This window comes from Callospermophilus lateralis, chromosome 8 (assembly GCF_048772815.1).
Source record: "Callospermophilus lateralis isolate mCalLat2 chromosome 8, mCalLat2.hap1, whole genome shotgun sequence".
In the NCBI taxonomy this organism is placed as follows: Eukaryota; Metazoa; Chordata; class Mammalia; order Rodentia; family Sciuridae; genus Callospermophilus; species Callospermophilus lateralis.
The window spans coordinates 62,540,512-62,567,947 of record NC_135312.1 but is presented as its reverse complement, the minus strand read 5'-3'; the positions used below and the strand labels follow the sequence as shown (position 1 = coordinate 62,567,947).

The following is a 27,436-nucleotide window of genomic DNA, read 5'->3' as shown; positions in this document are numbered from 1 at the left end:
TATAAAGTAAATACAAGCAAATATTATTTACTTCATTGGATCAAAGGTGCTATTTGTTGTAAGATGCTCTGTTATTTCATATATTGCTGAAAAAAAATGTCAAACATGTTTTCTTATAATTTGACTGTTTATATGCATCCCAGTTTTAAAGATAACAAAAGTGGCTTTTAAAGTACGTGTTAGAGTCTCTGAAGGCTGTTACTAGATGGAACTATGCTTTGATTGCCAAAGTCAGTAGTTTCAGTACTGCTGTTGACAGTGTGACTTTTTAATAAGAGTAATTAATGGTATTAATGTGTCTTTGGAACAAGGGTTTATGTAGAACATGTAAAACATAAATTATTCTAATAGCCTACAATTTGAGACAGAATAGCAGGCTTTTCATGTTATGGTTAAGCATTAAGAAGTTCAAAGAAGACTATTTAGAGTAGAACACGAGTCGTGTCATAAATTTTATACCTGGAATCTGAAGATCCAGGTTTGGAACCCTGCCCTTTCTGTGCCTTAATATGCAACCCAAGCAAGTTTTCCTGGGTTTCAGCTTCTTACGCAGCCAAGAAAGGATGAGGAAATGTGCCACATGAGGAGGTTGCAGAATCCAGAAAGACATTTGGAGGCAGTAAACACACAAACAGGAGTCATGAAATTCTCAGAGCCTACTACCCTGTGGGTCTCCAGAGTAACCTGTTAAGGGGAACTGAGAGACATGAAGGCCTATGAAATGTAGGGACCTTTGCCAAACACAGGAGATTCCATAGTTAAGAAGAATGTGAGACCAACTAACCAAGGAAGAAGAGCTCAAAGAATTGAAAAGATGCTGTCTTGAATATATGGCAAGGTAGATAAAATTGCCCATGGTATGTAAATAAGAGGCTACCTTTTCCTGAGTGACTTTCATCTTAGTTGGTGATTGTTGCTGTGAGCAATTTCAACAGTCCTAGTGGCACCTGGGAAAAGAAGCCAGTTGATTAGCCACGACATAATCTTTGAGCTTAATTCGAAACTGGAAAACATATTATGACATACTCTCTTCTCACAATTGATTTGTAAGTGTAATAAGTGATGACCACAAACTTTTTACCTTGATTAGGCTCCCATTGCTATTTACACTGTTTTCTTTTGGTACCTCATTGGAGGGAGTTTTTAAGTGATGATGTTTTGTCCCTCCTCAAGGAAATCCTGTGAGAGATACATTTCCAAAGATAAATACAAAAGTCTTTTGCCATAACTCGAATAATAATGTTCTAAGAAGTTTGGTATAAAGAAAACAGGCAGTTGTGTGTGTGTGTGTGTGTGTGTGTGTGTGTGTGTTTTAATCATTTACATTTTGGAAGGGGTGAGTAAAACTGAAAAATATCTGATAGAAAACATACCTGGAGATCAGGCATAAATAACTTTCTGAAGATTTTACAGCTATTGAGTGCCAAAGTTAGGATTTTATTAAATCTGAATTCTGTCCCGATCTGAGGCCTTATCCACTCTAGAGGAATGAATAATTAAGAAGTATAAATGCTTGGTGGATTTTGGTGCTGATTCTTTGAAAGGGAACTCTGAGTGAACTGTGGCTGTCTTGTGGGTCTGTGCTCACTACTGAAAAGCCCAAGAGAGCAGGGGTGCAAGACAAGAGAGTTCCACTCTGCTCACTTTGTGCTAGACCACGTGGCTGCATCATGTTAGCCTGGTCACTCCAGTTCACCTTCCTGGGTCTCAGTTTGCACATTTTTAGAGGAAAAAAGCTTGGACCTGACGATGATGACACATTGGCTTTGGCTGCATCCATGACAGTTTAGCAGTCATTGCCAATCACAGGACACACATTCCCCTGTGGAGTTATAGCCTCCAAATCTTGCTCATCCTCAGGCCCCCTAGGGAACTACTTGTAACTGATTGCAGTTGGAAAGTGAAATGAAATCTATTTTCTATAGCCTGGGTCAGATGACTTCTATGGCCTCTATGAATGTTCTTTGAATTTATCAATTTCTGATTTTCTGGAGTTCTCAAGTCCTGGCAGTCATCTCTCCAAAGCACTTTATTAGAATGGTTGCAACAACAACTAAGGGAAGCTATCAGGGAAAATTCATGGTTCCTGGCAGAAAAAAAAAAAAAAAAAAATCCAACTTCAAGGGAATTTACTTCTCATTCGGTATAGGAAGAACACTGTGGTTATAACCATGGAAAACTTTTTTTTTTTTTTTTTTTTTTTTTTAAGCCATAGGCAACCAAATCCAGACAGGATTCCCTCAAGGTCATAGAAGTAACTTTAAGGCATGGCTCTTTTCTCAGGTTCAGGCCTCCCAGTTTGAGGACATTATCTGTTTCTCAGGACAAGGGTGGAATGATTTTTTTCTTCCCGCCAAGGATGACCCATTTGCAATGCTTATGTTACACATGAATGGTACTCATGAAAACTGGCAATTTAAAGAGGGAACAAGTGTACTCTATCCATTGCCTTTTACACTCTTAATGTTAAGTTAAATAAGTAAATCAAATGTTAATGTTGAGTTAGGAAGTCTTACCAACCAAGGGGATTTGTGTTAATATTGCATTCCATTGTCCCGGATCCGATCCTTTGGCTATGATGACCATGTCTACCTACCTAAGAGCTTGGCAGCCATGACCTGGTATAGTGACAAATCCCCCCAGGGTGGCTCTCAGAAATCACTTTTTTCCCATTCGTAGCTTTTTTTTTTTTTCAATAGATCCCTTTAAATTCTTCCTCAGTGCTGATTCATGGATGGGATAGAGTGCAGGAGGAAGCTTTTTTCTATTTATTTTTCTTGACATTCCTTTTCCTAGATGATGTTGCCACCTGCCATGTTGGCTTTAGAGTGGATATTTGGATATTTGTGCCTGAACTCCACTCCTGGCCCCCTCCTGCCCAGGCACGTGCACACATTGTGATTCTCTGTGTCCTCCATTAACTGTGGCTTGAACAGATGCTAGTGGAGTGACGATGTGACTTCTCAGACCCAGAGCCCCACACCCCACTCCCATTTGGATGCAAATATCTTTTAGCATCTTGAAAAGAAGGATTAGCCCAGGTTGTGTCCTCCCTCAGCCTCCACACACCCTGTCCCTGTCCGTCCAAGGCCTGGAGTTTGGCTTCCCCTCATTGTTTGCTTTCTGAAACCCCCAGTTCGGCAGCTCTTGAATGCCTCCATTGTGCAGAGCAGCCGCCAGAAACCCCAGTCTGTTGTCAGGGCCAAGCGCTGTGTCCCTAGGAATCCAAGTAATAACTTAATAGCCTCTGGCCTCTATGGAGCGCCCTCTGACAAGGGCTTTGTGAGTTACAAGGCCCACAGATGGAAAGGAGCAATTTATCTCAAGGACTGTCACAGTCCTCCTTGTTCCCAAATCAGGTCCCTCCTCAGCCTGTATGTTTACTGAGAACTGAGACTTTATATACACCTCCCACCCTGAGAATTTGACACAAAGGGGTGAAAATCAACAGCATCTGATCTTCTCAGAAACACGGGAGTCAGCATTCAGCTCTTGGTGCAGGGAGACACAAACAACACACACCCTGTGCACTTTGATCCTAAGCCTCTTGTGCACATTAGTTTTTTCAGCTTCAGTTTTGGTGTCTTCCCTGTATGTCCAGTGCTAGTCAGCTGTCTCTTAAGCACTGTGTGAGTCTTCCCAGCCAAATTTCAAGGCCTACACATTTCTACCTTAGGAAAATACCCTGATGGGATAAAGCAACCCAAGCTGTTTCCCTGCCCCTCTTCAGCACCAAATGTGAGGGAGTGATATCTAAGTATGACAGCCAGAGTCTTGGATTTAAGTCCAGATTGGATCCTTTGGTGTATTCATTTTATGGCATTTGATTGATTGACTTGGTACTCAAAAGTGTGCATATTTGTGGTACTAAGACAGCAGCTTGGTTCTTGGTAGGTTCTGATACTATGTCAGAACCTAAATTATTTTTTTTAATTTGTTGTCCTCATTATTATTAAAGCTTAATGCCTATTAAAGCTTTTTATTTCTCCATATTGTGTGTTACTGAAACCATGTTTTCTTCTTTTTATTCCTTTTAGGAAAGCATGCCGCAGACTCCTCCCTTTTCAGCAATGTTTGACAGCAGTGGTTACAACCGAAACCTCTATCAGTCTACAGAAGACAGCTGTGGAGGGTTGTATTACCATGACAACAACCTCCTCTCTGGGTCTCTGGAAGCACTTATCCAGCACTTAGTACCTAATGTGGATTACTATCCAGATGTAAGTATTCATGTTCCTCTGAAACCTATCCTTGGTATTGAGCAGAAATTATAATATGTAGGGACCATATATACTATACAATTATATATGGGTTGCTAAGGATTTTTCTCATAAGAAATTGCATATTGATTATTTAATGCCTTCAGATCAAATCGAGCCTGAGTGTGGATCAGATTTTGGTGTAGTCTCCATATAAGTTTCTTTTCAGATGAGGTACTACATTGTAGGCAGCCTGATACCACCTGAATGAAGTATCTATAATGTTTTGATTCAGGCATACACCTTGGTCCTTAAATAAAAATGCCAGCGAACATAAGATGCGCGCAGCATTTGATATTTAATGCCTTTTTTATTTCTAATACCATTACTATCTGAGAAAAGTAGGAAAGTATTTGGAAGAGAGAAGATGATATATACTCAAGATGTAATGATTTATCATTTGGACATCAGATAGCATGTTTGCTTTTGTTTTACCTTAATAACCTACACTTGTATAGATGGTACATTTCAGTATAGGGAATTCATTACATATTATCTCAATCTTTGCAGTAATTCCAAAAGAGTGAAGGGGAGAAAATTGAAATTTACAGTATTGAGGATTTGCTCCATCAACAGTAGTCAAATGCAGGTTTTTCTTTTTGGGGCAAGTGATTCCCCCCCCCCCCCTGCTTCTTTTGTACAACAGCTATCTCTATAAAACTGATTTGAGTAGGACAATGAAATTTACTCAGCAGCTAGTTATTGATGGAGATTTCATGAAAACAGCTAGAGACCACATTCATTAGTTTTTTATAAATACAATGAATATCATTGATGTGCAAAGAATTGTTTGTGCATGCCACTGTAATTCATCATGATGTTTCTTACTGAGTTATCTCTCTGTGTGTGAATTGTTACATAGCATTTTCAGATATGTTACCACACAGGGAAAACTTGTAATCAAAAGTAAAAGGAATCCCTTGTTCAGCCCTGCAAGCATTTATGAGCTACTAAAGGCGCCTAAGGGGGGGAAAAACCCATGGAATTTCTCTTTTCATTGGGAGTCTGAAACTCGTATAGCAAATAAGCACCACTTCATTACTGGCTTCTTGGGAGACAATGTGGTTAAAGAAAAGTATATAGTGTAATATTGTGCTTTATCAAATTGCTTAGCCCTTGAGCAAGTAAATAGGTTTCCTGAAAGCCTGCCTTCAAATGTTCTGACATTAATGCTTCAGTGTACCACGCTGTACACTCTGGAGAATTCTTGAGCTGAATGTGGGAGAGGAGGTGGGTTTTTTTATTTTGTTTTGTTTTTTGTTTTATTTTGGTTTCAATTGAGTTACCATAATATTTGGACACAGAACCATATTCTGTATGGGTGGTATATTTAAGTTAGATTTCTCTCTGGGCTGAATTTCATTCTTTACTCGAGTGAATTATATGACTTGATATCCCAGCTCCCTGAGGATAAATGTGAAAATGTTCTCTGAATAATTTCAGGAGCCAAACTTATCCTGTACTTCTGTTATTTTTAGTATGGTTTGAGGGAAAAGACACATCCGGAGGTAACAGAGAAATCCATCTTCTACTGTCTTACTGTCTGACTCCAATAGGCATTACTCTCTGTAGCACATTGACTTTGATCAAGAGAACTTCATGAAATAAGGTGTATAATGTATAAGGAAGATATTAATTTCAGAAAGTATGTAACAATGACTTTTTTTCTTGCCACAGAGGACATACATATTTACCTTCCTACTCAGTTCTCGGTTGTTTATGCATCCTTATGAGCTAATGGCCAAAGTCTGCCACTTATGTGTTGAGCACCAGAGGCTAAGTGACCCTGATGGTGATAAGGTAATGAAACATTTTGCACTTCATATTTTTTTCCCTTAGGCATGATAACTCTATGGCTCAGATTTTGTGAAGTTGGTTACCTCAAGTAACCCCAGCTTATCCCCAAGATGAAGAACATAAGTGATATCATGGCTATGCTTAGGAATTGGGATTGGTTGAAAGGATACCACAAATCTAATGCCATGGTGGGTCCCTGGATATTGCCATAAGTTAGTTGCACTTGGCAGGAACATTGTGGGATGGGGGAGTTAGAACTGCTTCTTCAACTCCAAAGATTTTGCACTAACCTGACCCTGGTATTATTTATTTGATATAGTTTATGATGAAAGATATCACTGAACTATATTTGCTTTTTCTCCCTAGAACCAGATGAGAAAAATTGCACCTAAAATTCTTCAGCTCTTGACAGAATGGACGGAAACATTTCCTTATGATTTTCGAGATGAAAGAATGATGAGAAATTTAAAAGATCTGGCTCACAGAATAGCCAGTGGTGAGGAGGTTAGTAACATGAATTTAGCACATAGCCTGGGTGGGAGATGTTGCTTCAGAATCTCAGTGCTTCCTTTTGGTTCTGTCTTTGGGCAGACCCTCTACATGGTGTGTTATTGTCCTTCTTGGTATATCAGGGGGGATGATTATTCCGTCCCACTTCAAAGGGATGTGATCTAGAGTTTTATGATATGTTATGATATGATATATAATTGGGAATATGTTCATGCACAAGACTCATGTTGCAAGTGCGTTTTTTTTTTTTTTTTAAGAGAGAGTGTGAGAGAGAGAGAGAGGGAGAGAGAATTCTTTTTTTTTTTTTTTTTAATATTTATTTTCTAGCTATCGGCGGACACAACATCTTTGTTTGTATGTGGTGCCAGGCCGCAGGCATGCCAGGCGAGCGCGCCACTGCTTGAGCCACATCCCCAGCCCTGCAAGAGTGTTTTGATTTCACTTATATCTCTCTTCCTTCTGAAAAGTTACAGAGCTAGCAAGATAATAAATAGCATATTAATAAGCACTAATAAATTTAAATAACATATTAGTATAACAGCTGATAAGTAATATTAATAAACCATAAATAGAAATAGACAATCTGGACCAGAGAAGGGAGAAAACAAATATGCCACTGTTGAGAGCTAGTAGGAATGGAAAGGACTGTTGTGGGTTGTGTTTAAGTTCCAGATAAAAGGGAGATGCAGCTGGTTATATAATTTTCATTTTCAGGGAAGGAAAAAAAGTACTAATTCCTCAATGCTTTAGAGGAAAAATTTAGAAATCTAGGGCTGGGGATAAAGCTCAGTGGTAGAGCACTTGCTTAGCTTGTATGACACCCTGGCTTCCATCCCCAATACCACCAAAATAAATAAATAAACACACAAAAACTTTCCAATAAGGATTTTTGTATAGGGGTCTTAGAATGAGATATTCTTTATAGAACTCTTTATAATGATTACTCCTTGATAAAACTAAGACCAGAGATTGGCACCTAAGTTACCAAAGGTAATTCTTTGGGAGAGGAAGACAGAGAAAATAATCCAAGTCTTCTGGTGCTAGAGATTGATTCAAGGATAGGACCTGGAATAGGTGGAGATTGAAAGTAAATCTCTTAGATAATCTTCCATAAATTCTACTTCCCTCAATTGAGCCTTTGATAAGAGCTGACTAGTTGTGACAAATTTAGTGTTATCCTTTTTGAAGCAGGCCTGGAGGGCTGGTATTCAGTGTTGAGGCTTGTCGAGCAAGGATGTCTTTGTAGTGTCTGCTGTTGCTGGAAACTTTCTGGAAACTAGTTGCTTCAGCAAGATACAACCTTTCACATAGAAGAATGTGGCCGAAACTTTCAGCAATGGCAGTGATGTCTTGTTTCATTCATCTGAAAATACATTCACTTCACACATAAACTTCATGCAGGACTCATTCTTTATGTGGTGTTGTAAAGATAACATTAACAAGACGCTGATCTATTCTAATCCTTATGATGAGGTTTTCATGCCATTTCCCTAATGCAAAAAAAAAAAAAAAAAAGAAGTCAAACTAAAATTGTATCAGTTTAGCACTTGAAAAACTGGAACTTGGCTTTCCTGCATTAGGTTTTACTTTGTGAGATGATATTGAAGCTGGGTGCTCACAATAGCTTTCTGCAAGGCTGAATGGGTCATTTCCTGAGTCATTTCACAAAGTTATGACTATTGTAATCATTTTGCCAGTTTGCCTGTCTCAGCTTCTGCCAGGTTTGTATTGATAGGTCCTTTACTCACAGAGGCAAACATTAAGCCTCATGGAGCAGTTTATAGTAAGTCTTATGTTAGAGGGGTTAGCCCTTGGATAGCTTGGCAAGGTCACTGCAGGCTCAATGACCTTGGTTTATGACAGTCTGCTCAAAAGATTGGTGGCATCACAGGGCTTTTTCTTGCATGAAGGCTGAGCCCTGGATCAGTTAGTTCTACATTCCAGGTGAGTGTGTGTAGCTACTTTGTATGACAGTCAGCTTATCTGCCTTCTCTGTATTGCTTTTTTAAAACATGAAAATTATAACTTAGTTTTTCCTTAAATCTTAAAAACCTTTTTTATTTTTAAGATTAAGTGTTAGTGATTTGAAAATGCTAAGTGGATGGCTTTTAGTCCTTCTTGCCATGGGTGTCAGAGAGGGAGATCATTTCTATCTGTAATCAAATGAAACCTAGTCTCTATTTTAGAACAAGATTGAGCCATTCAAAAGTTGGGTAGAGAATGCTTCATAACACCAAGAAAAGGGCCAGTCAGACTTCTGACCTACCTTCTTGTCAGCACTCTTGTTTTAATAACACATTCTTAATAAACGTTGGGAAATTCAGCAGGATTTGAGCCTGTAAAGAGGAGATGGGAAAATAAGCCAAGTCTAACTGAGGAGCCTACTGACGTAGGGGTTGAGTGGAGAGATATGCCCACCTTCTCAGGCTGGTGGGTGTCTCAGGAACCTGCTGCTTCTTTGGTTGTTTTTATCCAATATTCAGAAATCAGGTCTACACTTGGCAGCTGGTTGATCTGAGTGTGCTTTGGCAAATCCCCTAAATTCCTTGCTCCTTTCTTATCTCCATAAATCATGCAATTAACTGCCCTGTGTTAATGTCCCCTCCAGCTCCCAAATTGTGTGTTGGATGCTCTTTCCCCAGCTCTTTGCTTGGCAGTCCTTTATCTGTCATATCTTTAAGTGTCTCTCCTCAGAGAGACTTCCTCTTGTCCCCCCTTAGCCCGCTTCCATTCCTGGTTGTCACCAGCTCTCCCTTCAGAGCACCTCATAGCATTCTGTGACTTGTAATGACTTTCTATTTGCTCCCACTGGGTTCCATGCCATGCCCTCATTGTTCACCATGGCATTTAATAGACTCTCAGTGTTTGAGTGAATAAATGAATGAATGAACAGGCAAATCAGTTACCACAATAGGAAAGCATTATTTCCCTCCTGTGGCAGGAGTGTGGGCTTCAGTTGCAACTTGTTACTTCTTGCCTCTGACTTCAGGGATTTCTTTGGCAGTCAGTGAAGCCAGGTGTGTCCTATATATAATTTAGGCAGGTTCTCCTGTATCTGCTAGGACAGTTCCACATAATTTGGCTTAATATGTTTCTCCCCTGGGGATTTGCCCTAAATGAAGTGGTTTATTAGGACTTGCCTGCAAGAAACATGAAATGGAACTAATGATTGAATTACATGACAAATGACTGTAGTGGCTAGAATGCAATTTTCTCTTCCTTAAGGGGCTGGTCTTTATAATAAGAACTTCTATCTTTATTTGCCAGGTAATTACTGTCGCTGGCATTTGAAGTTATAAAAAAGAATAAGTACATATTTAGCAATGCATGACTCAGTGAGGAAGCATGCTTAATAACACAAAGCCTGATTTCTCAAATGAAATCAAATGGAAGCAGGAAACTTAAAAGAGATCACACACATCTTCTGTGTCCTCTTCTTTTTCTCTCTTATACACACATACAGGCACACACAGAGGCACACACAGACCCACAGTGTTACTTGAATAGCTTTCTCCTATACCCTGCTGTGTACATTTCCCCTATATGTATTGGTGGTGTCTTTTGCTCACTCTGGTAATCTGAATATATAATTCCTCCCCCCCAACAAAAAAAAAAACCCTAAAATATTAATGCAGAATCAAAATCTTTCACCAGATGTGCTAGTAGAGCATGGGTTCTCACCCATTGCTGTGTGTCAGAATCACCTGGGGAGCATTCACATCATGCTCCCCAGACTCTACCTCAAATCAGTCAGTCAGAATCTCTGTGGAGGTGGACCCAAGCTGTGGGCTCTCCCCCTCAGCTGTTTCTTGTGCTTCATTGTTTCTCAGCTGATATCCTCAGGTGGTGACCTGAAGAGAAGGCGGTCATTTCTGATTCAAGTGTTTTCCATGGGGATCCCAGAAAGGGAAGTGGGATAGGTGCATGATGTAGAAATTAGAATTCCCATGGAATATCTTTTGAGATGCAAATAACGGATGCTATTTTAAAATGAGGGTTTCTTTTGTGGGTGTGGTCTTCTGAGAGAAAAGTTCTTTCTTAGGTGTCTTGAACCTGTGTTATCCAAGAAATCCCACTGTGGGAAATTTTTTTTTAAATAAATCAAGTAATATAGGAATGCATTCTGATTGTTAAAAAGACAACACAATTTGCACAAAGCACTCAAAAGTTTCACCAATCCTACTTCTACAACTGGTGTCAGTTTTGTGTGTATGTATTCATGCACAGATACACACATCTATAGAAGCAGCACGTATAGTTCATGTGTGCGTGTGTGTGTGTGTTGGCCTTATGTTTGCCACCCTGCTTTTCCACTCAGTGATGTGTCCTGGGGACCTTTCCATGTCAGCGCAGATATCTGTGTCCTCTCATCTGCTCCACAGTAGTCAAAAAAATTAGTTTTTCTTTTCATAAACTACTTTGTTGGAAGCAAGTACTTTTTTCTCATGCAGTAAATGTACGATTTTTCTTAGAAAGCCTTAACAAAGACTATAAGTCCCTTATTCACACTGACCTGTGTTCAGTAGCGTAGTAATGACAGTTGTGGGTTACTCTTATAAGTGGGCTTTAATGATTGAAACTGCAACTTTATGACGTGTGTTTTGTACTCTGGTTGGTACATGCTGTAACTAAAGTACCTCAAAAAAGTTTATTATTTATCTTAATAAGCTGGGAAATGTTTGCATAATTTGAACAAGTAGTATTAACTCTCCTGAAGACGTGTATTTTGACATCTGGGACAGATGACTGAAGGAAACATCTTCAGATAGAGTTCTTGGAGTTTTAATGTTAGCTCCATGTTATGAAAGTAGAAGAGGAAGGGCAGCCAGGATGAGGGATTGAAAATAGCCCATGACTCAGCCTTAAATTGCTTGGAATGCCAAAGAAAGAGGCATTTTCCTTGAGTGACATATATATTCTCAAACAAGTAGCATCTTCTAAACTGATAACCTGAATGTTGATTGAAAGATAGGTTTTTTGAAGATTCATTTTTTACACACTTAGGTATTTAATCATTTGGGGATGATCTGCAAATGCAGAGAAAAATCAGGTCATCTAATAGGCAACCATAAAGAACTCATCAGAATATATAATGACAAGTAGAGAAGAAGAAGAAGAAGAAGGCCATGCTTTTTATCCTTGACTATGCAAGCATGAACCATTTCTCCATGTGTTGTAATCTTCCTTATGTGCAAATATCTCTAAGTTTTTATATGTACTCTGTTAAACCAAATTACTTCTTTAAAAAAACACGTAGCTCTTATACTTGTTGGTAAATGCCACTCAATTTTCAGATAGTGAATCTCAGCAAATGATACTGTGATACCTTTTAAGAAGTCAGTAAAGCTGGGATGGTATTGTGGTTCAGTGGTAGAGTGCTTGCCTAGCACGTTTGAGGTATTGGGTTCGATCCTCAATACCACATAAAACTAAATAAATAAAAATAAAGGTATTCTGTCAATCTAAAAATTTTATTTAAAAAGGTCAATAAAGCCTTTTTACATCTGTAGATTTACTGGGACTGTCATCCTTTAGTGCTGGTAACCTTAGCACCAAGTTTGCATTGAATCAGCCCATAGGCCTATCTGTGACATGGGCATCATAATCCACTAGAAAGAGAATTACTGTTGGCAATTTGGGACCAGAAAAGGAGAACCAAAAGAACTCCATAACTTAGAATAAGTGTGCTCAAAGAGTAGGGAAGTTATTTCTCTGATGTAACAAGTGTTTTCAAGGGAAGAGGTTGACACTTATCTATAACACCTGCAGTGTTTTTTAAACCAATTTCTCTTTAAGTATTGTGGCTATAGCAAAAGGAAGTTGCAAACAAAGTGGCATCTGGTATTAGCGTTGTGGGGAGAACTGCCACGTGCAAGAGTTGGTTGTGAACATTAGTTACTGATTCATGAGTACCAGAGAAATGGGTAGCAGCCAAGTGGAGGTCAGACACCAAAAATGAATATCCACTTCCACAGTGCATGTGAAAGTCAGGAAGGTGGGTGGGCGGGCAAGTGGAAAGTAATCTGTCAAGTAGTTTTCATGTCCTCAGGCTGATAAAACTGAATGATAGGAATGGAGAAATAAAGAAAGTGGCCTAAAAGAAAATGTTAGAAAAAGAATGCTCTTGGGTGTAGGAAAGACAGTGGAATGAGACAGACATCATTAACCTAAATACATGTATGAAAACACGAATGGTGTGACTATAGTTAGTGTACAACCAGAGACATGAGGAGTTGTGCTCTATTTGTGAACTATGAATTGAATTGCATTCTGCTGTCATATATAACAAACAAGAATAATTTTTTTTAAAGAAAGAAAAAAGGATGCTCTGACTTGAGGTCACTGTATTTTAACCTTCCAAAAGTAAACAGATGCATTTCTACCAGAGAACAATTAGTTGTGTGTAGTCTTCATTAACACTGGATCCCCTTGATAGCTCATCTGTAATGTCTATAGTGTTTTCAAGGCCCAACCTGAATTGGACTGTCCATAGCAACCTGAGAACAATGACTAAACCCTACAAGTTTAGAAAGACACTTGATGTGTTTGTGTCTCTTTTAAACTATTAGAACTATTTGAATCCTCCTGTAGGTTTGCTGAACTAAGTTGATTGCCCAATCTCAAGGTAAAATCACTCACAGACATAGTCCCTGAGGCTGCCTCGTACTGAAAAAGGACATGCAGAGCAAGATTGTAATTGTTTGCTTATTCCCTAGCAGACATACCGGAAAAATGTCCAGCAGATGATGCAGTGTCTCATCCGTAAACTTGCTGCCCTCAGCCAGTATGAGGAAGTTCTGGCAAAAATCAGCTCGACATCTACTGATCGGCTCACAGTTCTCAAGACCAAGCCACAGTCCATACAGAGGGATATCATTACTGTCTGCAGCGACCCTTACACGTTGGCCCAGCAGCTGACTCACATAGAGCTGGTAAGGCCCTGGTCATCTTTGCCCTTTGCAACCACAGGTTTTGTTTGCTTTGGCAACCAGACAATGTGTCTGCCAGCAATAATGTCACAAGAGAGGTCAGAGTAATCCAAATGGGAAATAATCTATGAAATAGGATTTGTAGGCATTTGAATATGAATGCTTTTGATATTCTGGGAATTTACTTGCAAATAAACACTAAACAAAAATGAAAAGCAGAGTTTATTGACCTTCCTCATTTTCTGCCTCTAATTAATTTTTCCATGACTGGCTCACTATCTTATGGAACGTTGACCTAAGCAGAAAATTGCCTCTGTTCAGACCTTGAAGATAATGAAACAATTGGGGGTTAAAACTTATTTTATAATTTGCATTAAGAAATGGGGGTGATGCCAAAGCCATTGGAAGGAGTTGACTTTTCATTTTCTTTAATGCTATGGATAATGCTAGATTTTCATTTCAGGAGAGGCTTAATTATATCGGGCCAGAAGAATTTGTTCAGGCATTTGTGCAGAAGGACCCTTTGGACAATGACAAGGTAATCTATCCATCTAGAGGTCAGTTCTAAGACTAGAACTGGAACTCCTTAGTTTATGATAATAGATAAGACATCCAGGCTAAAACTATTCTATTTTAGGTTTTTTAAAATCAGGAAGTTAGTTAGTTTCTTTCTTTCATTAGCCATGTGTGATTCACTGCAGTTCTTCTTGAGCCAGATCTCTGAGTGCCTTTCTTTACAATATTCTTACCCCATCACTAACTTTTAGCCTGTCTTTTATCCTTATTGGGGAATGTAATAAGCCCTTTATAGCAAGTAGATGCAGGCATTTGTGGTAATGAAGGTAGAAGATAAAAGCATGATGATTTTAGCAGATTAAGCCAGAAAGAAAATAAAAATAACAATGCTGTGCTTATGATTCAACAATAGCATGGGCAGGAAAGACAGGATGCACATCCAGCCTGCTGAGCATGAATCTTCAATCTTCCCTGCTTTGCCTCTTGTTTGAAGGTAGATCCCCCATGACAGGTTTATGGTGGAGCCCCCATCTTAAGAAAATAATACTGAACACAGAATATAAAATCAGTGTACACATGTAAGAATTTTATCTTCCAGTAACCTCCATCTCTAAGCATTTTGAATTATAAAGCAAAAAAGACTGCATCACCCGCTGATGAAAGTCCCCTCTGGGAGTAGGGACAACAGCTGTTTTCCGGCCTTAGAGTAGTTCCTCTCAGTACGGGAAGTGGAGAATATGTTTTGCAATAGAAGGCTAGTGGACTTTTTTGTTTGTTTCTTTTGGAAAAAAATGCAAGGGGGTTAATGAACTTCTTCAAGCTTGGCCTTGAACTCCAAGATGAGATGAACTTCTTTTGCCTTTGAACAGTGTATCACTCACCCTCCTAAAAACCAGGATAGTGTAGACTTCTGTTTATCATCTTTGGAAGATATTTTGTTTCTGGGTACACGATGATCCAAAATTTTGTTCAGCAGCTTAATTTTAGGAGAAGGTTTTTGAGGCCCCTGCCCTGTTGGCCTCTCCTTCCTATGTTGATAGTGATTGGTATTTGTATCCCATTAATCAGTCCAAGATTGTTTTTGAATGCAGCCAGAACCCTTCCTTTGAATTGTGTTTCTGAGGACAGATCTTACCCAAAGTAACTTAATTTCTTGGGAGAGTAGGGAGGGGTATTTTTATGCATGCATCAGAGTATATTTCTAGACCTCAGGTTTCACAGAACCCAAGAGATTTTGGTATTTCTGTAAGAATAATCAAGAATGTTAATGGTCCTGGTGGCCTCTCCTCTTCCCTCCTCTCCCTCTTCCTGTCATCCTAAAAAGCCTTCCTAATCCATAAACTGAGAATCAAGTCCCCATGTTGGACAAAATGAGAGCCCAGTCTAGTCTTTTCTTTTCTAACTTACCCACACACTTCGGTTTCTCCATAGAGTTGCTATAGTGATCGGAAGAAAACACGAAACTTAGAAGCTTATGTGGAATGGTTTAATCGCTTGAGCTACTTGGTTGCTACTGAAATCTGCATGGTGAGAAAATGAATTTTCTCTGTCTTCTGGCTCTTGATTATTTTTCGTACTTTCTTTACATTTGTGGGCCTGCATGTTGGATAACTGCCTTCCATCCTTTTTTCCACTTAGCCTGTAAAGAAGAAACACCGAGCAAGAATGATTGAGTATTTCATTGATGTAGCTCGAGAATGTTTCAACATTGGCAACTTTAATTCCTTGATGGCAATAATCTGTGAGTATTTTCTGCTGGATATGTGTCCTTTATTTCTGTAAAGCAAAATGTATAAAATTGTGAAATGTGTTCACCAAAAATCTGCAAATAGTTTTATTTATGAAAAATGTACTTTTGAATATTGAAATTTAGAATGTTCAAAATGTTTTAAATAGCCAAAATTGGTACAGGCAAGTATACTTAATCTTTCTTAAGTATGCAAGAATTCGTGGAATACTTTTAATTTATCTTCAATTAAATATTCTCCTGTAAAAGCTGAGAACTGATCATTTTTCGATTGCCTGTGTTCCTGTACTTAAAGTTGCAGTCCTTACTACTCCAGCATACCAACCTTCTACTCTATATATCATGGAGATTTTTTAATGCCAGAGACCATGTTACTTTCCATTCATTCTATAAACATAGGACATGAAATAACAAGTCTTAGGTGTTCTAGTTTATACCTGTTGTCTTGCTATAATTATTGATAATGACCCTTTCTTTGAAAAATGTACTAGTTTATATGACAAATTATATGGCCATCCTACACATTATAGGTGCTCAGTAGATATATGAATAAAAGAACAAAGGAGTTAGGGTCAACTTGATGCTAGAGAATCTATCAAATTTAATTCAGTAATCTGGATTACTGACGAAACCCCCTTCTCTAATTCTTTATTCCATTTTGTTTGCATATAATTTCCCCTTTGCTGCTCTCATAAAAATACTGGCCAGATTTCAACTGTTTTTTGTTTGACTCCATGAAAACAGTGAACTGAAAGATTATCTGAGACAGAAATCTGAAAGGTTCACAGTCTAATAAAAAAGGTTACTTAATTTCTCTCTTCTGCCATCAAAAAAAATGTCAAAGCATGTCATCCATGCTTTGCATTTATCATCTTATTAATCCACTCAACATTCCTACAAGAATAAGCTGAGTTCCAGAGGAAAGAAATTTTCCCAGGGATGTCCAGTTAACCACTAACTGATGGAAGCTCAGTCAGGGATCAGGAAGCTACAGCTCATGGCCCAATCTGGCCCACTACTATTTTCTTTATGACTAGTTAGCTAAGAGTAGTTTAAATATTTTTAAATGATTGAAAAAAAAATCAAAATAATATAATATTTCTAACATGTGAACATAATATAAATTCAAATTTCAGCATCCAAAAATGAAGTTTTATTCAACACAGCCATAGAAATTTGTTTATATAATTAACTATGACTGCTTATGCACCATAACATGACAATGTTTTGTAGTTTACTATGCAGACCATATTGCCTGCATAGCCTAAGATGTTTACTACTTTTCCTTTTACAAAAAAAAAAAAAAAAAAAAAAAAAAAATGTGCTTACCTCTACTCAAAGCAAATGGTCTCATTATGCGTTTCTGGGCTGGAGGAGAATTTGCAAGAAAAAGTTGTAAAACTAGAGTTTATCACTTACTAACAATTTGTTGAATCCAATTACTTGCATTTAGTACTGAACACTTTCAGTAGTATAAATTGGAATAGCTCTTCTTATATCTCTATTTCAATTTTCTCTTCCTCCCATGCATTTTAAATGGGAAGCTGGCATGAATATGAGCCCAGTCTCTCGACTAAAAAAAACTTGGGCCAAAGTGAAGACTGCAAAGTTTGACATTCTTGAGGTAAGTGAAACTGATGTTTTACTGTTAAATGTTTTATACCTGGAAAGTGGGATCCATTTGTACGATCTGTCGTCTCTGATAGTGTTGCACAAGAAAAAGCCTTACAGACCAAAGGGAAAGAAAGGGATTCAGATTTCAGAAAAGGAAAATAAATCAGGTTTTGGACTAGTCTTTTTATAAAAAGAGTGTCCATTTTGAGTTTAACTGGAGAAGTGCTGTCAATCACAACACACTGTATGTGGAAATAGAGTTGGGGTCCTGAACAGTTGAGGAGTTTATGTCCCAGTTTGCCTAAACTAGATTTATTTATTTATTTAATTTATCTGTAGTGTCTCAGTTAAGATTTCCTCATTCCCACAGAATATTCTTTCACCATTCTTTCAACATTTGTAGCTAACTTGTGCAAAGCCCTTCCCATGTAATTGTGAGGATGGTAAGAATTGTGCACAAGGCATGTGGATTTGAATCACATTGATTCATCTATTCCCTTGGTGTATTGATGCTTTCAGTCTACTGTCTTTGGAAATATAAGCATCCTTTCCCATGTTTTTTCCCAATTGGAAATTATCATTAGATATCTCATATGATGCTTTATTCATGTTATCTAATAAATTTGTTTTCCTTCTTGCAAAATGTATGCTTTCAATTATTTTGAATGCTTTGTTATCAAATGTAAAGAACAAATTCCCTACAAAGTGGCTAACCATCACCTAGCCCAATGACCCTCAAAGGAAAATTTTCTAATGTTGAGGTTTGATTCTTGGTTATCAGTTTTAAATCTGATATCAAGAGTTAGCAACACAGATTGGTTTAGGTTTATATGATCAAAATTGACATTAGCTTGTAAAACTGAACCAAACATCAGAAAAGAAAACATTTGTGTTCTAATGTTTTGTGTGTACAAATATGTGTATGAGAGGGATACATCTTATTCCTAATGACTTCCCTAACTTATTTTGAATTGCTTATGTTTAGATTAAGTTGTGATTTTTTAAACTTCTACAGATGAGAAATAAGTGGTTAATACTCTTCTCTCTTTTATCTGTAGCATCAGATGGACCCTTCCAGCAATTTCTATAATTATCGAACAGCTCTTCGCGGGGCAGCACAAAGGTCTTTGACTGCTCATAGTAGCAGAGAAAAGGTATGCACTTAAAGCAGTGTGTAATTTATGATAGAGTCACCACGTTTTACACCGGAATGCAATGGGAACTACTTTACTGAGCTTCTTTTACCTATTCATACCTAAGACAGATGCACATCATAGAAATTTTATCACTTGACACATAGGGAAAGAGGAATGCTAAAGAACTTTGCAAATACATAGTACTGTGTTATTGTTACATTACTAAAGTGCTTATTTTGTAGTGCATCTTGTGTTTAAATAATAAATCATATGTTAAGGTGACTAATAGCATTAGAGAGTAATTTAATTTAATGGAAAACAGACATTTAAGCTCTGCACAAGGTGCCTGACTTAATGTAACCCTTTCTTTTAAAAGAATTAGCTTACCTCCCATGGTTAAGTCATTTATTTTCAGAAAGTAGGCTAGTTGCTATAGCATTAGGCCTGCTGTTACTAATTGGATATGCAGGTGGCAGAAAAAAGTACAGGGATGATGTCTGAGAAATTAATGATCCTCTCCCTGTCTATGCTTAAGCAATACTACCCTGGATCTAAGGGTCCTCTCTTGGCACATTTTGTTGTCATATTTCCTTACAGAGGAAGGCAAGTCATCTCAATGTTGGCCATGTTGTTATTTGAGAAGTACTTACCTCGTTTTAGTAAATGGTTAGTGAAGGTTGCTTGGTGGTGTTATCTTCCATTTAGATTCTGGCTCTTTTTTACCTTAAACTACATAGTAAACAAATAAAGGAAAAGGAGGGGGGGTAAAAAAATACTTCACAGCATCTCCATCATGTCTCCAGGTTTTTAACCATTCCTCGTAGGATCACATGGTTTTTCAATCCCTTTGCCTTTCTGTCTATGTTTCTGTGACCTTTTTTTTTTTCTGCATGCCAGCAGAAAAAAATAGTACCTTTAAAGTACAGTTTTGGCTCTCTGAATCAAGACCATTTAAAAAGGGAATTGGAAAATATAACTTGAGAAGTCCTTCCACTAAAGGCATCACGGGCAAGACCTTCTAAAAACCAAACTCTCTCTCCTACTAGTAACCTGTATATTCACTTAGCTCATAGGAATCCAAAGTCCTTATATTCTGACTTTTACTGCATTAGCTTTATATTAGATTTAAGGGCTACAGATATGATGGGAATTATCTTTGGGTAAATGAGAAGTTGAAGAAGCCTGTGAAACTTCTTTCTTGTACATGGGCTTAGGGAACGGAACAGTGAAGTACTCTCAGGGAGATTGGCTGTTTCCAATTCCTTGGGAGAGCAACTCAGTCAATAGTAGAGAATCATGCAGGCATCCATGCATGCAAACATCACATGAGGAACACCCAGAATTTATAATCCAGCTAGAGGCACATGGCCTGCATTTAGAAAAATTTTATATATCAATGCGAGAAAATAAATGATTAACACCCCATGACTTTCATAACTCAGCACCAGAGAATAGAGCACAGGAATATCGTTCTTGCTTTAAAAACTATTACAATGTACAAATATTACATCTTGATCACAATTTTGTTCTCATTTCCCTGTGACTGTCATATGATGATGTAGCTCCATTATATTTTAGGGCATACCCCACCTGGGTAGTAGCTTAAAAGCAAACATAGACAATATTTTGATGGATGAGCATGGCTGTGTTTCATTACACCCCTGCAATTAGAATTTCATGTAATTTTCATGAAATTTCAGGTATTATTCATTTGATTGTTATCCAGCCACTTAAAAATGTAAAATATGTGACTCCTAAACCATCCAAAATTGGGGCTACAGTTTGCCAACTTCTAATTCTTACCACCACCAGTAAATGGTGGTTCCAAATTCTTAACTGATATCTGACAGAGTCCAGCACTTCTCACCCTTAAGTAATTTTTGTTGATTGTTGAAGTATACTTTTATCATTATTCTGATGGTGTCTTAGTTCTAACACCATAGAAAAATAGCCAGTAACATTAGAAGGAGAAGGTAATGAGATCTTTACTAATTCAGCCTTAGCAACTTCACAGACAAAAACAAATGATTAAAAGCATATTCAAGAGAGCTATCAAAACTGAAGATTCAATTTGCTTATTTTCAGACATCAGTGAAACAAAAAAATAATGAACACCTTTTTAAAATTACTTCAGGTGTATGTTTTCCTGTTTATTTGGTGTAGAAGTACCACATGAGCCATGAGCTTAGGAAACTTCAAAACCATGATCTTGAGGAAATAAGAGACCCACAATATATGTTTGGTATATTATTTGTAGTGTAGAAAATTTAGAATCATTAAAAATATGTTGGCATTTTAGAGAAAGTGGAAGTTATTATATCTAAGCCTTTTTCTTTCTTTTTTTTTTTTTGGTAATGGGTATAGTAAGATTTAGGTTACTTAATTAAAGATTATTTGGGATTAATTATTGTAAAATGTCACTCCATCAAACCAAAGAATTCAGGCAGGAAATTATTGTTAAAGTTCAAGCTGGACACTGTGGCACATGCCTGTAATCCCAGTGGCTCAGAAGGCTGAGGTAGGAGGATCACGAGTTCAAAGGCAGCCCCAGCAAAATTAAGGCACTAAGCAATCCTTGTCTCTAAATAAAATACAAATAGGGATGTGGCTCAGTGGTTGAGTGACCCTGAGTTCAATCCCTAGTACCAGAAAAGAAAAATAAAGAAGAAGAAGAAGAAAGAAAGTTCATTGTAGAGAGTTATTGAATTTAACTCACACATTTATATTTCTCCCTCACTGTGGCACATCTGTCTCACAACATATTGTACCAGGTACTTCTGAGGTGATTTTCCATGACAGCAAGTGCTAACTTGTTTTCTCATTCACAGGCTATCTTTATCCCATAGGCATGTGTAGCCATGGTTGCCCATAAGCTCTCACATTATCTTGAGCAATGCCCTCAAGGATCAAATAAAATTATCCAGGGGGAAAAAATTATCTAAACTGTAGACATCTAAATGATGTGGCAATATAAATGATGGGCCACACACCTTAAACCTCAGTACTTTCCAGAGATAATTCTTCTATTAAGATTTTACCATAACTAAGAGGTTGATGAATGAAAAGCAAGAGTGCCTTTTAGATATTTTTTCTTTTCATTGTAACTAAAATTTTCAGATTTTATTACATGTTACTCTGCACTGAGAGAAATAGGAAGAACTATAGGAAAAGCATTTGCCCATCTATTTCCCAGTACCACTTATTCTCACTATGTTTTGGTTAATATTAACATTTGCACCTTAAGCAAAATTATGCAAGGGAGGAAGTGGCTGTCACATAAGGTGTTCAAAGCACTATACCTTAGTTCATTGTGGCCTTGCATGCAACTCACAGTTAATGTTGTTTTTTAATCCTTGGAACTATTTGATGAGATGCTAAATGTTTATTTACCTAGACAAACTAGAATCTTTTATTTTTTCTAGATTGTGATACCATTCTTCAGTCTCTTAATCAAAGATATTTATTTCCTCAATGAGGGCTGTGCCAACCGCCTCCCAAATGGCCATGTCAACTTTGAGGTGAGTATGATAAAGTAGGATGAAAAAATCAGGGCACAGAGGGAAGTGCGGCCTCTCTAGCACTGCATCCCAGGCCTGGCTGCAAGAGCTGACTCTGTAGTTCTACAACAAACTTTCTCTTTCCCTATTATTTTATAAGAAATTATTAATACCAAGTAGAATATAGTTGCATTATTATTATTATCATCATCACTATTTAAGGGAATGTTTACCTGGGCCAATATAGCAAATACAGTTTTTATTAGATTTCTTAAAGGAAGAAAGGAAGGAAGCATTTTAAAGGGAATTATCTCTTGCAGGCTTAATAATTTTTGATGATCACCTTTAAAATTCTTCTTCTTTGCTCTCTTTCAGAAATTTTGGGAACTGGCCAAACAAGTGAGTGAATTTATGACATGGAAACAAGTGGAGTGTCCATTTGAGAGGGACCGGAAAATCCTGCAGTATCTGCTCACAGTGCCAGTCTTTAGTGAAGATGGTGAGGCCATTCAGTTGTAACCACACTGAGCATCCCCAAATCCTGCATTTAGGAAACAAGCATATAAATGTTTCATGCTTAATTCTGCATAAAACTAGAGGCCAGTCCTCTAATCTGTCCCAGCTTAAGAGCACAGGGAACCTTTTGATGTCTCCCTACAAATTTTCACTTAATATTCATCTATAACTGGTGTGTTTCCAAATTTAAATCCTTTCAAATCCCTGATCTGCAAAGCTTTGAACATAAATGGAAAGCTATTGGAGGATGTTTTTCTTTCTTTCTTTCTTTCTTTCTTTTTTTTCTTGTTTGGACTTGCTTCAGTGGAAAAGAGGTGTTTTGTGTTTTATTAATAGACAAGGTAATTTGGGGTGGGGGAGGAAAAAACCCCAAACAGTAAATTGTTATCACCAGCCATTTCAAGAAGTAAAAGAATGTCTTGACCTATTAAACTATAGGGACATTAAGGCAGAAAAAGTGGATGAATATGTATAGAAAGATTTATCAGAAGAGAGAGTTCATAAGACTTGGGGATTTGTTTTATTGATTCTTTTTTAATATCCTAACATCATAGGAATCAATAGCACCCATTGGCTGAAGTTCCTTATCATAGATTGATAGTGTTTGCAGTAATGTCTGAAAAACATTTTGAGTGACTATTACCTATTTCAGAGTGTAACTTGATTGTTTCTAATCTCTATAAATAGGATTAGTAACAACCTTTCAAGTTTTCAGATGAGGATTCTATTTTATTTTAAAAAGAAGAAAACATATTAGAAGGATAAAAAATTGGCCTAGAAAACCTGTGAAGGGTTGTTTAAAAACTGAGGGTACCAGGAAAGAACTGTCACCCCTTTCATTGTAAAGAACATAAATCTGAGTGTATGGCAGCATTATGTAGTTTGCATTTTGTAAAGCTTTTTGCCTTATAAATTCTTAGTTAATTAAATGTCTTTTACGCTTAGAGGCCCTGGGGTTTTTGCTGAGAGTGTCAAAAATGATATTATATGTTCTTCAAGAAATAATGAACCTTCTCAGTCATAATTTGATATCTGAAAGAGAGAGTTGTCTTGAATATGGGGTCAGATTGCAGGGGGGATAGATGGAGGAGGATAAGTGGCAGCAGGCTCCAGTATTGACACATGGTCTCTTTTGGTTGATTGTAGCTCTCTACTTGGCATCTTATGAGAGTGAAGGACCTGAAAATCATATAGAGAAAGACAGATGGAAGTCTTTAAGGTGGGTCTCATTGCTTCTCATAATATTTCTACAGGAAATATTAGCTTTACCTGAAGAAAGCCACACGTATTCTTTGGGAAGTCCCCACTCACCTGTTCCAAGTCCTCTACACCATATTTCCTGCTAACTGAATCTTTGTGGCTTAGAATTTTCATTGCCCTAATTCAGTTTTATTACTTTACATTTTTTTTATACTGGCAGATACACAGTGACTCTGTTCTTCTTTCTCCCATAATATAATAGAATGAGGAATTGAAATTATCCATTGGTACAGAAAACACCAACTATTTTTCTTTGTCTAAAAGATCAGAAGTTCAAACTTTATCTCTGAGTAGTTCTTCTAACCCGGAAATATTTTTTTGATCTGAGATTAAAAAAATGAACAAAATATTGGTTTGGTTAATGCTGGACCAGTTGACACTGATGATGTTGGGGCATTACTTATCAACAAACTGGGTATCAGATCCCTTTTTGGTTTCAGAAAGAAAACTGGGACTTTAAATAAAATAAGGAGTTTCATACTTTAAAATGTTGCTATCCTATTAGAATTTTCATACAAAATGTGTTAGCATTTGCATTTTAAGAATCTTGAGATATGGCCAGGCACTGTGGAGCACACCTGTAATCCCAGAGGCTCTGGAGGCAGAGGCAGGAGGATCACGAGTTCAAAGCCAGCCTCAGCAATTTAGTGAGGCACTAAGCAACTCAGTGAGACCCTGTCTCTAAAACAGGGCTGGGGATGTGGCTCAGTGATCCAGGGGCCCTGAGTTCAACCCCTGGTATGACCCGCCCTCAAAAAAGAATCTGAGATACTTTAATAGGTAAAAAGCAGTCCAGGGCCTCATATAATATAATCAAAATTGCCATCACTGTATTTCTACTAAGCTGCTCCAGGAGTGCATGCCTTTGGGTATGTTCCAGAGCTGACAAGTACTTTTTCTCTTCTTCCTTTTGTTCTCCTCGGGACAGTTGGGAGCTTACATTATATTTGATATTAGGCTAGATTTCATGAACCAAGATATCTAAGATACACTTGTTTTTTTTGTGTGCATGTTTGATTTGTGTGTTTCAAAAGAAAACTTAGGCCACCTTCTTTGTACCTCTCAGTGAGGAGGGATATGAGGTACAGAGGTATTGGAATTATTATCTTTAGGACAAGTTGAAGTGATAGATAAAGGACTGAAGATGTTTCTTGTACCTCAGACACAGATAAAGAAGGTCATAAAGAATGGCTGGCTAATGCCATGAGTCCTGGGGACATTATAGCCCTGCTAGGTTGATGCCCCAGTTCTTTTTTTTTTTCTTTTTTTTTTTTTTTTTGTGCCTGTCTGTGTCACATTTCCATTTAAATTTTGCATTACTTTGTTTTTGAATTAAAAGATATGTGTGGTATTCTTTAATATTTTGACACGCAAAATGAGTTTTAAAGTCTACACACCTAACTAGATAAAATGTGGAAATAACTCTTCTAAAAATGAACCTTTTTAAGGTGAATTTCATCTTTCATACTTTTTCTTCTTAATCCACCCTTTCTCTTTTAAAAACTTCAAGTTTGGTAAATCCCTTGGGTATAGCTTAGCTATTATTACTTTTCTTGAAGATTTTTTAAAAAATTATCCAGGGGACAGATTGACTATGCATAATGGATATGTGGTATCTGCATTACCTGTGGCATCCAGACATTAAAATAATCCAGACCTGCCAACACTTGTGTTTAGTTGTTTCTCTGTTATGATACCCTCCTACTGATTAGTGAATCGGTTGTAAGATTGATTAGTCCAAGGTTTGATAGTAAAAACTAAAGATTGAGATGCATAATCCTTTCCCATATCTCCATGTACCATATACACAGTACATGATAGCATTGAACATTTGATTTGTTGAAATGCAACCAGAAAATTTAGTGAAAAATTTAGAAATATGAGGTGAAAAAGAAACTGTACAGGCTTACATTGTGTACAGGAATGGATCTGCAGTTGTACTCAACTCCAAAGTGCTCATAATACTTCTTGTAAGAACTGAGGGGCGGACTGGCAGCGGCCAAAAACAAAATTAATGGTATATGAGGAAATATGTGTATAAATATTGAAGATATATTCTTTGGTATAAAAGACTAATTTACATGTTAAGATTGTTTTCTAAGGAGGCTTGAGGAACAACTTCCTTTCATGTTTGTGCTTAAGCCTTGCACACACCATTTATACAACCTGTCTGTTCTCATGGTCATGATCTAGATCCAGTGCTTCCCTCCTACTTGGCCCTTCTCTCCCCAAAAAGTTCCTCCTGCACTCATACACTCCTGAGGCAGGCTTCTTTTCTTGTTGGTTGCTATGTGTGGTTTTGTGCAGTGTATGTGTTTTTTCCCTACTACCCGATAGGCCCCTTGAGGGCGAACGCAGGGTCATTTCCCTCATGTCTGCCTCAGCCCTGGACTCAGCCTTGCAGCTCCTGCTCCTGCAGTGTGAATGACATTGTTTTACTGCATTGGCCAAGGCATAGTACCCACCAAAAGGATAAACAGTAGACACTAGGCTGTCACAGTTCACAAAATTCCATGTTAAGCAAATACTAAATATTCTAGAATGATAGTTCTTACCTGAAAACTTTTCAGTATATAACTTTTTTGAGAGTCATAAAATATTTGTACATAGACACTTTTCTTGCTGTTCCCAGAGTCATTAATTCCAAACACATTCATCAAAGGCAATGACAAATCCACCTCTGAGGGCAGACACTTTTCTTGTCACTTACTATTTAAATGATCCTAATGGTCATAGAATGTGTTGTAGAAGATGCTTTTATCTACTTAAGTAAACTTTCCTATCTTTTAAGACTGGCACCTACCTTTTAAGCTTTTAATCTTGAATGTTCTTTGTGCTTTTTTGGTTTTTGTTTTAATATAAAATCACTCAAGATCTTCACTTATGTATAAACAAAGCTTTTGCTATCTTCCTTAGAAACTATTTTAAGTGACTAGCAATTTTCCTAAAGGGCAAAGAAGACTTCAAAGTTTGATCACAATCCTATTACAGGTTTTGGTTATATAAAATTGAATCTAAGACCTAGGACAGGCAGGTGCAATGGTGCATTCCTGTATCCCAGCAACTCAGGAGGCTGAGGCAGGAGGATCCCAAGTTTGAGATTAGCCTTAGCAACTAAGAGAGACCCTGTTTCAAAATAAAAAATAAAAAGGAGTGGAATAGAGGTCAATCACCCCTGTTTCCATTCCCAATACAAAAAATAAAACCTAGGAAAGACAAAATTAATATTAGGCAATGTTTTAATCCTAATACTAATAGTCTTCTGCGTGCTGACTTAAATGGTTTACTTTATTGCACAGGTCGAGCCTCTTAGGCAGAGTTTAACACATGGAAGCTCCTGCTGCTGTTGCTGCTGCCACTGCTGCTGCCATCGCCACTGCTGCTGCTGCTGCTGCTGCTGCATCATGCAGATTTTGGAGGGGCTGGCCTTTGTTTTCTGGCATCTAGTACTAGGAAAACTCATGAAGACCCCACAGCCCTGAGAGCGCTCTGGTCAGCAAAGCAAGGGAGCTCACTCCAGAGCAGATGGGAAACTCCATTCCCACAGCTGACAGATTGACTCAGATTCTGTGAGACTGAAATGTTCGTTGAAGACACTTGAGAAAGAATTCTCTAAAGATCCCGGCTCTGCACATGATTCATCTCCTGGAATTTC

The 27,436-nt window shown here is 37.7% G+C and overlaps 1 protein-coding gene across 2 annotated transcripts in view; it reads left to right on the top strand.

The window, feature by feature from the left end:
* Rasgef1b (RasGEF domain family member 1B) overlaps nucleotides 1-27,170 on the top strand; it is a 34,635-nt gene extending 7,465 nt beyond the window's left edge. Inside the window, exons 2-14 of one of the 2 annotated variants that reach the window (XM_076864181.2) lie at nucleotides 4,038-4,220; nucleotides 5,937-6,059; nucleotides 6,423-6,560; nucleotides 13,283-13,498; nucleotides 13,959-14,033; nucleotides 15,443-15,538; nucleotides 15,650-15,752; nucleotides 17,303-17,382; nucleotides 18,431-18,526; nucleotides 21,931-22,026; nucleotides 22,381-22,504; nucleotides 23,668-23,740; nucleotides 27,081-27,170. In XM_076864181.2, the coding sequence (XP_076720296.1) occupies nucleotides 4,044-4,220; nucleotides 5,937-6,059; nucleotides 6,423-6,560; nucleotides 13,283-13,498; nucleotides 13,959-14,033; nucleotides 15,443-15,538; nucleotides 15,650-15,752; nucleotides 17,303-17,382; nucleotides 18,431-18,526; nucleotides 21,931-22,026; nucleotides 22,381-22,504; nucleotides 23,668-23,740; nucleotides 27,081-27,105 (1,422 nt within the window). In that variant the 5' untranslated portion in view covers nucleotides 4,038-4,043 and the 3' untranslated portion in view covers nucleotides 27,106-27,170. The remainder of the gene's footprint in view (nucleotides 1-4,037; nucleotides 4,221-5,936; nucleotides 6,060-6,422; nucleotides 6,561-13,282; nucleotides 13,499-13,958; nucleotides 14,034-15,442; nucleotides 15,539-15,649; nucleotides 15,753-17,302; nucleotides 17,383-18,430; nucleotides 18,527-21,930; nucleotides 22,027-22,380; nucleotides 22,505-23,667; nucleotides 23,741-27,080) is intronic. The other variant, XM_076864183.2, reaches the window with a different exon arrangement.
* The last annotated feature ends 266 nt before the right edge of the window (nucleotides 27,171-27,436 follow it).